General features: G+C 43.8%; 1 protein-coding gene across 1 annotated transcript in view; it reads right to left on the reverse strand.

Moving 5' to 3' along the window:
• Positions 1-5852, reverse strand: part of LOC103809260 (centrosomal protein C10orf90-like) — a 22523-nt gene extending 16671 nt beyond the window's left edge. Inside the window, exons 1-4 of the mRNA XM_009082087.1 lie at positions 5804-5852; positions 2939-3097; positions 1150-1427; positions 496-499 (exon numbers count right to left, since the gene is read on the reverse strand). Of these exons, the coding sequence (XP_009080335.1) occupies positions 496-499; positions 1150-1427; positions 2939-3097; positions 5804-5852 (490 nt within the window). The remainder of the gene's footprint in view (positions 1-495; positions 500-1149; positions 1428-2938; positions 3098-5803) is intronic.
• Positions 5853-12367: the final 6515 nt, after the last annotated feature.

Consider the following 12367-nt stretch of genomic DNA (forward strand, 5'->3'; position numbering starts at 1 on the left):
AAGTCACACTGGAGTACTTCTTCCCTGCCAAATAATTTGATTTCTAGAGCTAAATATCTGGGAATAAAGCCCATTACTGTTTTATTTCAATTTTTGGTTACAATAAACTTCAAATATTTTCCTCTTTATGACATATTGTCCATATTATATTGTACTTAGAAAACATCTTAAAGTGATCTGTGTTGGGTACATTTGCCTTATAAAAGCCTGAACTGTATTTCCTCCCTACAAACATTTTGGAATAAACCTTGAAACTTGTGAACATGAAATTAAACTCATGGATAAATCAGGTTTAGAGGTGTGGATTAATTTGGCCTTTGACCATCAGTGGATGCTTCACTTTTGTAAAATGAAGTCATATCTAGTTAGGGAAATGACATGATTTAACTTCAGGCTCTGAAAACAGAATTGAGGCTTCTAAATTCTGCTAAAGAATTAGCTAAATGGGTGTTATTTCAGTAGCTTTCGAGACAATAATCAAAGAGCTTTGCCTACCTGCCTACAAAATAAGAAAAAAGAAAAAAACATCTTAAGAAAAAAACCAATTAATATGATCATTACAGCATTTTTAAGGAATAAATTTCTCACCAATATATTGCTATTAAAGCCAAATTAATCTTAGCTGTCTCCTGCAGAAATACCTTATGCATGAACACAGCTGTGTGTGTCATCTGCGTTTTAGCTGGGAGAATAAATGTTGAAGCAAGATGTCCCAGCCACTGCTGAACTAGAAGAAATGATGTTTGACATGCTGAAACTTTGCTGATATCAGAGTTCAGGCTGTTGTGTCGCCAAAAAAGGCTGTAGAAGTGAAGGAAAGGTATCAGACAAAGGTGGTTAAAACAACCTCACTTCTGGTGGTTGGTTGGGCTGGGACTGCTTGACTCTGCAATTTTAATGCCTTTTCAAGGCTTCCTTGGATCTCCCTTCCAAACTAAGCCTATCTTGCCTATTTGAATCTTGTTTTCTATTAACCATAGCAATGCATACACTCAGATTAGCTGATTGATCTCTCACCAGATGACTCATGCTCAGCACTTAAAGCTGGACACAACTGGCCTGACTTTCCATTATTTCACTTTTTTCTGTGAGCCTGATCTCATCTTATTATTGAAACCATATTCCTAACAACCACAGTAGGATTTGTACCTTACTTTTTAGGAGCTGCTTTTGCCTGTGAATGTTTTCTGCCGAGAGGATCCTCGATGATGCTTTTATATTGCACATAGTGTTGGAGACAGGCATTTTTGGTTTCAGGATTCCCTGGACATGGATCTCTTTGGATCTGGAGGTGTCTTTGGAGGGATCTCTCCTTTTGGATGAGCCAGCAGTAGCAGCAGAGATTGCCTCTCTGGATGCCTCATCTGGAAGAGAGCCCAAGGCAGTTGTGCTGCTCCTCTTCTTCCTTCCCCACAGCATTTGTATTCCTGGGGAAAACAGAAAACCCCAAAGCCTATAACATGGGAATCTCTCTTTTTTCCCTCAGCCCTCTAGTCCTCATAAGTTGTATTTCCTGCAGAACTGCTTTCAGCTGTATATTTTAGAAGTTGCAACTGATAGGAGTTTTATCAGGACTCACAACTGTTCTGTGACCAGAAGTTATCCATAGAAATAATCACAAATCATGGAGGGTAGAAATAATCACAGAGGACACTATCCATAAAAATACACTGCCCTGTTAAGTAATATACACACACTGATAGGCAGTGTGGAAGAGTCAAGATATCCCTGACAAAAAGGTGTGTTATGTGTCTTTGTCATGCCTCTTATTTGCTTCTGAGGAAGGACATCAACCTGTTGGAGAGAGTCCAGAGGAGGCACCAGGATGATGAGAGGGATGGAGCAGCTCTGCTAGGAGGAAAGGCTGAGAGATTTGGGATTGTTCAGCCTGGAGAAGAGAAGCTTTGGGATGACTTAATTGCCCCTTCCAGTGCCAGTGCAGTCTCCTGTGCATTTCAGTGACCTGAATGGCTCATGAGTCTTTTTGGCCATCCTGTATTTCTGAGGAAATCAAAGGCAATAAGGTAAAGCATTTACTGGTTTGACCATCCCTTGAAAATCAGAAAGTTTTGAACATTGAATCATAACTCTGTGTTCAAAAAATACAGATAGCTCCTTTCTGTAACTGCCCATACAGGGAGAGGGAGTCAACTTCTCAGGGGATCCTCAAGTGAGAGATCCCTGAAGATCCAACCCTTGTTTTCCAATTAAATTCATTGAGATAAACCTCATGCAAAGCAATTTCACAGCCTTACAGCAAATATGGTCAGAGTAAGGAGGTGCACACAGAGCTCCCAAATTCTGGGGTAGCATCCAAGCTCTCCCTCTTCTCTCTGGTATAAATGATTTTCCTCCTTGTTTTTCATACATTGCAAATATTTGCCTTATCTTTTGTCCAAACTAAGCTCTCAGATGGAAATAGTTTTGATGCAAATGCTCTCAACAAACTGGATAGACTCAATTCTGTGCATTCACTCAGAGCTCATGTATATACAGTGACCTGTTCCTTCATTCCCTGGCTGATCCCATACCTGCAGTCACACACTGTTTCCACAAATGTTTTGACATACAGAGGGGGAAAACATTGGCACAGATTAATGGGGTCAGGGACATCAAAGAGTGTTTGTGGGAGGAGGTAGGAACAAACAGTGGGGTAGAAGCAGATGAAGAGAGCAGCAGGTAGCATTAAGTAACTGCAGAGTGACAGAAGGGAAAGTCCTTTCACTAAGGCAGCCAAGATGTTAGATGGATAGAGGGGCAAAAAAAGAGAGGAGCTAAGGCACAGAAAGCACTTGAATGGAAAACAGATTCTCTCTTTAAATCATCTTTAAAATGAAAATAGTTTACTAGCCAGCAGAAAGCAGAGAGGAGAAGAAAGTGGAATGGAGAAAAAAGTTTCTGCTCATCCATAGCAGCATCACAGTAGGAGATAATTTACCTTCAGACCAAGAAACAGCCTGTACAACAAAAGTGTGTGTGAGGCGAAGCCTAACAGCTTCTTCATGGAGACTGTCAGCCCCTGCTGTGTCCCCAGGAGGGACTGTTTGCTGCTGCAGGGCTTTGGTACCCAAAACCACAGCAGGGCGGTCAAAATGGGCTGCAAGGGAGAAGGAGAAAACAGTGGAGACCAGAGTGAGTGAAGGAGGAGACTCTAAGTCACATCTCTCCTCTCTAACTTCTTAGAATACTGCTCTGAACAAAGAAAGAAGAGTTGCCTGGAGTATCCACACTCCATTTACTCCTAACTACCAGACTAGCTATGTGTGGATATTGGCTTCTAAGTCTAAGTACAGGAACCTTCAAGAACTGAGAATTAAGCTCCAGGAAATTTCTTACATATAGTGCAAATGGAGACAACCTTCCCTTCTGTGTTGTTTCCCTTCCTTCTCCCTGCATCCCTTCCCTTCTCCCTGCATCCCTTCCCTTCTCTCTGCAACCCTTCCCTTCTCTCTGACCCCCTTCCCTGCTTTTAAGGCCCTCCCACAAAGCCCAGAGAATCCCTATGGAGAAGTGGATTAGAGAAATGCATGAACAAAACTAGGAATGGGGTCTAGAATTAGCAAAAGGTGTTGGATCCTTCTTAACATTTTAAGTCAGTAAAAAGATGCCTAAGAAAGAATTAAAAAAGCACAATTCCTCATGATATTCAGGTATGAAACCACTTCATCCTGCCTGCCTGAAAAGTGTCTTCCTTGGATCTTGTTTTAATATCATAACTAAACCTTAATCCTTATTAGATTTGCAGTACAGTAGGATTTTTTTGGTAGTTAATCAAGGCAATAAAAAGGTGCATCTTGTTCTTGTCTAACACTGAAGGCAATCAGAATAATAACAGAGTCAATTTGCTAAATTCTTCCCTCTAACTCCCTCTTGAATTAACCTTTCCATTGAAAAGGTACACCCAGGTGCAGCTAATCCCCAGGAAAACACAGCAAAGCAAACCAGACATGGGCTGCAAAGATCAACTCCCTCATCCTCAAAGCAGCTCTCAATTACCTTAACTAACCAACACAGATGCAAATGATATTTAAGGGGGAAGAAAAAAAAGAGCAAGAAAAAGGTACTTAAAGGTAAGATCACAGCCTTGCAACTCTGCACATTCTGGCCCCGTTTTTAATACACTGTGTGGGGAATTAGGACTGTTACTCTCATTAAGACTATCTGGAATTGTATATCTAAATCCCCACGAACCAAACTTGAAATATATATGCCCCACTGAGGATAGTCAGAATTGCAACTGGATGACTAGAAATATGTGGTTTTTCTATTATCCAGCTGAAGAAAGGCTTTAAAACTAATGAACAAAGACATGCAAGTGTAATGCTTTGGGAGATATGGGAGACCAAAACTCAAAGAAACAGAGAGCAGAATGACTCCATTAATAAAATTCAGCAAGTAGAGATCCTGGTTGTAAAAGTTCAGCTGCTTATAGGAGAAAATTTAAGGAACAGAGTCATAATTACATTCAGAGCAAAGCTGGTTTTGCCCTGTACAAGAAAGAGGATGACAACAGCTCAGTCTTTAAGTAATGACTTAGTGGAAACCATACGACATTGGAGTAGTTAAAAAGATTCCGTAAAACCAAGGGTAGGTTTTCAAAAGGTCCTTTTTCCAAAAGAATCCTTGATCTCTGAGTAAAATAAGTATATTGTTTTACTGTAAAGTATCATTTTACATCTCCCCCCACTCCCTTCAGGGGGTTTTGCTAACGGGAAGTGACCCTGCATTACAGCAGGTTCAACTTGCCTTTCCTTGAGACACACACAGCCCAGGCAAACATCCCTTTTCCATTGTTACTGCTTTCCCCCCCTTTCACTTTACAACGGGATAATGCAGCTTTTCATACATGCATATAACACTCTGCGTAGTGTTTCAGTGCGGGGGTTTTGACCCTTTGTGACCAAGTGCTGCTTTGAAATTGGCCAAAGCTCACTTTAGCAGTGCTGCAAATCCTCCCTGGCCACCAAGCCAGACAAGAGGTGGCTGGGGAAGGAGACACAGTGTGGATTCACTGTGTGTCATGAATGAGATCAGACATCACCACTGTAGGCAGCATTTACATCACAGACCACCTGCTGGGGGGTTTTATTTTAGCTTAATAAAAACCTCGTTCCCCTGAGCTGCTGAGCTCTCCCAGACCTCCGTGCTGGGAGCTGGTGCTGCCAATAACCCCAAGCAGAGAGCAGCAGTAATTAACATACCTTAAGTGTAAGAAATTTCTACCTTCTTCAAGATTCAGACCCAGGCATGTGTAGGTGTGTGTTGTACAGGGCTCACACCTGCCTCAAGCAGTGATCTGTAATCCCAAGCAAGACTCCAACCTCCCGATGACAAAGACTGATGAGTCAATTCTTATCATGAATCAAGGATTGCCAGGGCTAAACCGTAGGATCTGAGATCTAAGTAAACAGACCACAGCACCTCAACAGCCTGGTAACACAGAAAAATGGAAACATTGAGAGCAATGACAGCGTTATTAGTTATTTCAGTGTTTGTCAAGGGATGCAAGATAGGACAGAGGATTTATTTTTCAGATCACTGCTGAGGAAAAGGCATCGCTTTTCATCAGGCAACAAGCTGCAATGGGCAAGGAGTGCTGCAAAATTCAGGGGTTTTGACTAAAATATCTGCTGAGCATCAGTGAGACCTGTGTCCCGCACTGCCTCCTGAGGTTTGTCAAATGCTTCATTTGCAAGAGGCAGTGTGAGCCACTGCTCAGCGTTAGGATATATGGAAACTACTCATATTGGAAGGAATGTCACTCTGCCTACGCTCCCTATTCAAAATGGGATTCTTGATTTACCTTTTAATAAAATCCTAGGCCTAGATCCTGAGAAACAGAGCTGGGCCATGTCCTCAGTTCTATTCCTCCATTACTGAGGGAGTGTGATGCCGAGAAAAGCTGGAAAAGAACTACTCCCAGACTTGTATCTCTGAGTAGCAGGTATTTGTTTATTCAGTGCTGGGCACAAGGGGGATCGCTCCACCAAACTTGTGCAACCAGGGACAAAAACTTTATGGTTTTTATACATTAAATGCTCATACATATTATTTATTTCCAGGGATGGGTGGTCATTATTATTACAATTGGTTCTCAGAAATCATTGTCACCATCCCACTCCCTCAGCCAACACTTACTTAATGGCTCTTTAGGTCCTACTTCCCCTATCTCAATTTACCTCTTCCCTTTGTTCACTCAGTTGGCACTTACTGGCCCTTTAGGGCTTACTTCTCCTTATCAAGTGAGTGCATCCTCACCAAGTTTGCAGAGACACCAGTTTGGGTGTGAGTGTGGATCTGCCTGAAGGTAGGAAAATTCCACAGAGAGACCTGGACCGACTGCATGAGGGTCAGTAAGGCTCAGTGCTGGTCCTGCCCTTGGGATACAACAGCCTGTGCAGCTCCAGGCTGGAGGAGCAGTGGGAACAGAGGTGTTGGTCCCAAAGGGCCTTGGCAGTGCTGGTGGCACAGCTCAGTGGGAGCCAACAGTGTGCACAGGGGGCCAAGGAGGCCAAGGGCATCTGGCCCTGGCTCCAGCAGAGTGTGGCAGCAGCACTAGGGCAGTGTCATCCCCCTGCACTGGGCACTGGGGAGGGCCCAGCTCAGTGCTGTGCTCAGCTTTGGGCACTCACTGCCCAAAGGCCATTGAGGCACTGAGCGAGTCCAGCCAAGGGCAACGAGGGCAGCAAAGGGCTAGAGCACATGGGCAAGGGCTGAGGGAGTTGGGCTTGGTCAGCCTGGAGAAGAGGCTCAGGGGTGACCTCCTGGCTCTCTGCAACTCCTGCCAGGGCTGGAGAGAGGTGTGGGATGTGTGTCCTGCCAGGACTGCAGGGAGCGGACTAGAGGGAATGGCCTTGAGCTGGGACAGGGCAGAGTCAGATTAGATATTAGGAAAAAGGTTTTCCCTGTGAGGGTGTTCAGGCACTGGGATAGGGAATTGCCTAGGGAGGCTGTAGAGTCACCATCCCTGGAAGTGTTTAAGAGGTGTCTAGATCTGGTGCTGGAGGATCTGGTTTAGGGTTTAGGGGTTCCAGCAGTGACAGGTTAATGACTGGACTTGATGGTCTTAGAGGTCTCTTCAAACCTTGATGATTCTATGATTCTGTTCCCAGAAGTATCAAGACCCAAAGTCAAGGTAACTTTGCAAGCTTGAAGTGAGAGAATCAGCCAGCCCATTAGTCCTGATGAACACTGTACCTGTACAGTGCTTCTTCAAAGCTGCTTCTTCAAACAGCTCTGCCTGGTGGGGATAAAGCTTAATTATCTCAGCTATATCAATAACACCTCAAGCTAAGAGTCTAGATTAAAAAATTATCTCTAACAAAAAAAGGTTGTCTTTTTCATAGCTAGCTCTGTTGAGCTTTTTTTAAACTATGTTGACAGCTGTGGAGACATTTCTCAGAAGGAAGAGCCTTTCTTTTGGCAGAAGCTAATATTTAACTGGAGAAAGTTGTAATCATTTAAAAGAGAAAGCTTATCAAGTGTACCTAAGACCTATTAGGCTTCAAACCTATAATCAGCCCAAAGTAGGAATTGCTTCTTGATGTTAAGCAACAGCTTGTTTACAGAAAGCTCTTGGCAAAATTAGTGTAGTCCCACACTTGAGAGCAAACAATCCCATAACCCAGCTAATCACCAGCCCCTAACAATAAGCCTCTCCATGGTGATAGCCAATTTATTTTCTCAAAGGACTTCACAAATAATAACTGATCTTCACTCTTGGTGTTAAACAAGGGAACAACCACTTGTTTCAGGGAAGGAATGGGTAGCAGTGTGCTGCTTGGGACAGGGCATGGTGCACTGACTCCAACTGCCACAGGGAGGTTTGGTGGAAGAAAGGTTTGCAGTGGCTGCACCAGCAAACTGGTGCAGTTTAATGGCCTCAAGTTGCACCAGGGGAGGGGTTCAGGTTGGACATCACAAAAAGTGTCTTCACTGAAAGAGTGGTTAAGCACTGGAATAGGCTCCCCAGGGAGGTGGTGGAGTCATCATCCCTGGAAATGTTCCAGAAATTAGTAGACGTGGCACTTTGTGATATGGTTTAGTGGGCCTAGGGGTATCAGTCAAACGTTGGACTTGATGACCTTGGAGGTCTTTTCCAGTTAATGGCTCTGTGCTTCTGCGAAAAGGAAATGTTCCTGCCTGGCACTTCAGGAGATGATCTTACACTCCAAATCATGAGAGTGTATTACTGCTGCACAATCTTGTAGTGGTCAGCTAATAATCCCCACACATGATTCCATCTGCCTTGCACCACTGAGCTCCCAACACCTCTCTGGTTGACTACCGTGTTTGTATATTCTGCTAACATTTTTCCCCTTTGCTTCCTAGGAGCTGGGCCAGGATTAAAGGAAAAATATTGGCTTTTCATTAAACCTTTCCTAATTTAGAGGTTGGTCAAACACCTGGCAATTATTTTCTCATTTAAGAGAAATTAGGTTTTAGACTCAGGCCTTGAATCATCATCAGCATTCTCGTCATGCCTTTTTTGGCCATGCTACGCCAAAGCCACATCTTTAACAAACCCAACACTCCCAGGCAACTGGTCCTTAGAGTGAGAGGATGTCTGTTCATCTTGTTAAGAACCATGGAAACAGTGACTGAAAGACACTTTGAAATTTGCTGCTGTACTTTTGAGACAATCTCTGCAACAGCCACAACCCCAAAATCTCCCAGTTAGTAATCCATGTTTTCCAGGATGTCATGCTAGAAGCTCTCAGGCACTATTGTAGTGACTCAAGGAGTAACCTGATGCAGTGTGACTTTAAAAAAAGAAACCTTCAGGATGATTCAGAACACTTAAATGGGGATTTGCCGGGGAAGAAATGCACTGACCACTTGGTATTCTCATCATGTCAAAGGCACCTAAGTTGTTCAGCTCTTTCTGATAATTTACCACAGCCAGGCTGAGCCAAGGATTCATTTCACAGACTGCACAAGAGTTGTTCCTAGTTTAAACCAAGTGTGAATAAAGGGAAAATGAGGCCCTTTACTCCAGTGGCATAATGCAGTCACTGAATCCACACAGCCCATCTCTTTTAATCATTACTTTAATGATTCTACTGTTCAGGCTGCTGCTGCTTGCCCTGAGTGCTAACGAGTGACTTGCACCCTCCAGTCTTTCACTTCAAATTGTCTCACATTTATACCAGCTCTGACAGCTCAAGATAGAAACGTCATAGAATCACAGAATCATAGAATTGAGTAGGTTGGAAAAGACCTTGAACATCATTGAGTTCAACCTAACCAAGATGAAAAACAGTGGAAGAACCAAACCCTGAACTTGCACATATGTCAAAACAAGGATAGCTGAACTTCGACTTAGATCTTTGGATATTATGAAGATATTTGGGAAAATAATCCTAATTTATTACTTTCACTCATAAAAATGTGTCCATAACATCATTAACAGAGCGGACATTCTTCTGTCCTCTAGAGAAACAATGGCCTTTCTATCCAACAGGTTCATTGCTACATCCTACAGCCTAAAGCTCAGCCTTTAACCCTCAAAAGACACATTTCCTGAGGGTGAAGAACACCTTCAACTCCAGTCAAATTACTTTATGATCGTGCCCTTAAACATATGAAAAGAAACAAACAACCAAAACCATCCACAGCCAAAATACCCAACCATCCCTGTCTGCTTGTTGTCTGAAATCACAGAGAAGTTGTTGAAGAACAATCAGCTCCATAAGAAAACTGGAGTGCTTTAATTGCAGCCAGGGGCAGTGTGACATCACAGTGATGCCACTGAAAAACAGCTTAAGGTCAGCTTTGGCTCATACAACATAATCACAGAATCACTAAGGTTGGAAAAGACCTCTGAGATCAAGTCCAACCTATGACCTAACACTACTTGCCAACTAGACCATGACAGTAAGTGCCACGTCCAATCTCTGCTTAAACACCTCTAGGGATGGTGACTCCACCACCACCCTGGGCAGCACATCCCAGTGTCTGATCACTCTTTCTGTGAAGAAATTCTTCCTAATGTCCAACCTAAACTTTTCCTGGCACACCTTAAGAATATGTGCTCTTGTCCTGTCACTTGTTAGCTGAGAGAAGAGCCTGACCCCCACCTGGCTACATAAGGTCCCCCCTGAGCCTCCTCTTCTCCAGGGTAAACCCCCTCAGCCTCTCCTCATATGACTTACTCTCTAGACCCTTCACCAGTTTCACTGCCCTGCTGTGGACAAGCTCCAGCACCTGAATGTCCTTGAAGTGAGGGGCACACAACCTGGACACAGTACCCTGCCTTGAGCACTTGAACTTCACTCATCTCTCTTGCTTACATCTGTTGCCCCCAATCCCAACGTCCATATGCATCCAGATGACATGGCAGAAGGCCACGGAGCTCTTCTGAGTCCCATAGCTTCTCTAAATAAATGGAATAATAAAGAATACCCCTCCACACTGATCCCTTACTTCCCTTACACCCAAAGAGCATCATCACCCCTTCCTTTGTCACACCAGATGATGGGGAAACTGGCAGGAGACACTAGAAACAAAGAGCAAAGCTCCAAAGCTCGGTACCCCACAAGGAGAAGAGGCAGCATCCCCTTCTTCTGAAAAGGAATTCAAAAACTTCAAGATAAGGAGAGGCAACTGCTACTGCCCATCACAGAGGTTGGGGTCTGTCTCAAAGCCTGGCAGCATCTTCCAGAGCCACCTCTAACAGCACTGCCAATTCCTCACCGAGTTTTCCACATCTGGAAGGAGCAAGTGCTCAATTTCTGAGCATCGGATGCAGTGCATGAAAGCCACCCTGCAGTATGACACAGACCCAGTGACACACTACGTCTAGACTAAGGAAACTTGACAGCCTCCTCCATTTTAAATTTATCCCAGCTGAAGTGAAACATCAAAGGAGCTCCTTTTAATGGGCTTTTTGGCATGTGCTCCTTTGTTCTTAACAAGTCGGCACCAGCTGCTGTGTCCATAATGCCAAGTCATTAACGTCCCTGGCCAGATTCTTGGCTGATGTAAATCAGTGTCACTCCTCTGAAGGCAGATACTTTTATTGGTTGACATCAGATGGAGATTTGGCTCCTCACGCTTAGCAGGTGCAAGCTAAAGTAAAATCTTCTGTGGCATATTTCATCTTTCTCCTGTCTTCACCACCACTACTGCTGTACACAGGCACAGGCTGGAGAGTTAATTAGCATCAGCTGGAGCTGCTCAAGTTTCTATACAATAAATTCCATATTGTAAGGAACAGCTTTCCTCTAATTATGTCTTGTTCATGTGTGTATATGTATACTTACACACACAGATCTCCTACTCTGGCTTATTGCATGGTGACTTTCCCATGAACAGAAGATGAGGTGAGAACACCAAAAAATATTTCAAATGCTATTTAATAATTGAAAGTAAATACTACTCATAGTCTTCAGATTTCCTAATTAGCCCATGCTGATTACCATGCGTATATAAAGATTTAAAGGTGACCTACAATATTTTCTTGATCCACAAATATCTCAGACACCAGAAGCTCCTCAATGTGTATTTAAAACATTATATTTGTGCTTTGCAAGTAGTAGCATATCAAGGTCCCACAACAGCAGCTGTTCTGGTTTTACTCCAGTATGAGTACATATATACATACATGGGCACTGCATAAAACAGCTCTTGAAACAGAAGAAACTAGTTATTAACTCCACAGAAAACATACTGCTGACTTCAGCACTCCTTAATAAAACCCTTCTTCAAGGAGGAAACAGAAGCCTGAAGTCATCTTGGGCCATTCAACACCCCAAAAGCGCAAATCCCATCTCAGTTTTCCCCACTCAGTGTCTTGGGTTCCCTTAATTAAGTAAATTATGCTTTCAACTCACCTGCAATTCTCTTTGGGGAAAGATATAAGGAACTACATTAGCAACCCTCTGACACGTCTTCTTCCTCTCTTGAGCATTTTATTCCCGCATTCTGCAGAAGGAACACTGGCAGAACCAGCTCAGACAACCCGTGAGCTGGATTGTCTGCCAGTGCCCTGACCCACTGCTGACCACTGCATCACAACCATCACCACTGTGCGTTACTGATCCTCCACTGCTGACTCACATACAATCACAGAACCATTAAGGCTGGAAAAGGCCTTTCAGTTCATCCAGTCCAACCATTTTCCAGCATGGCCAAGGCCACCACTAACCATGTCCCCAAGTGCCACATCTACACAGCTTTTAAATCCCTCACACTAAGGGTGACTCCACCCACGCCCCGGCCACAACACAGACTCCTGGGAATGCCAGGACTGCTCTGCCATGGACAGTGGTGAGTGCCAGAGCACTTGGTGCCCTCTGGGCTTGGCTCCGGGAGGGCTGTGGGTACCAGATACCTCTCCTGCCCGGGGCTGGCTGTCCATCCTTAC

Source organism: Acanthisitta chloris, unplaced genomic scaffold, assembly GCF_000695815.1.
Source record: "Acanthisitta chloris isolate BGI_N310 unplaced genomic scaffold, ASM69581v1 scaffold14209, whole genome shotgun sequence".
Classification (NCBI taxonomy): domain Eukaryota; kingdom Metazoa; phylum Chordata; class Aves; order Passeriformes; family Acanthisittidae; genus Acanthisitta; species Acanthisitta chloris.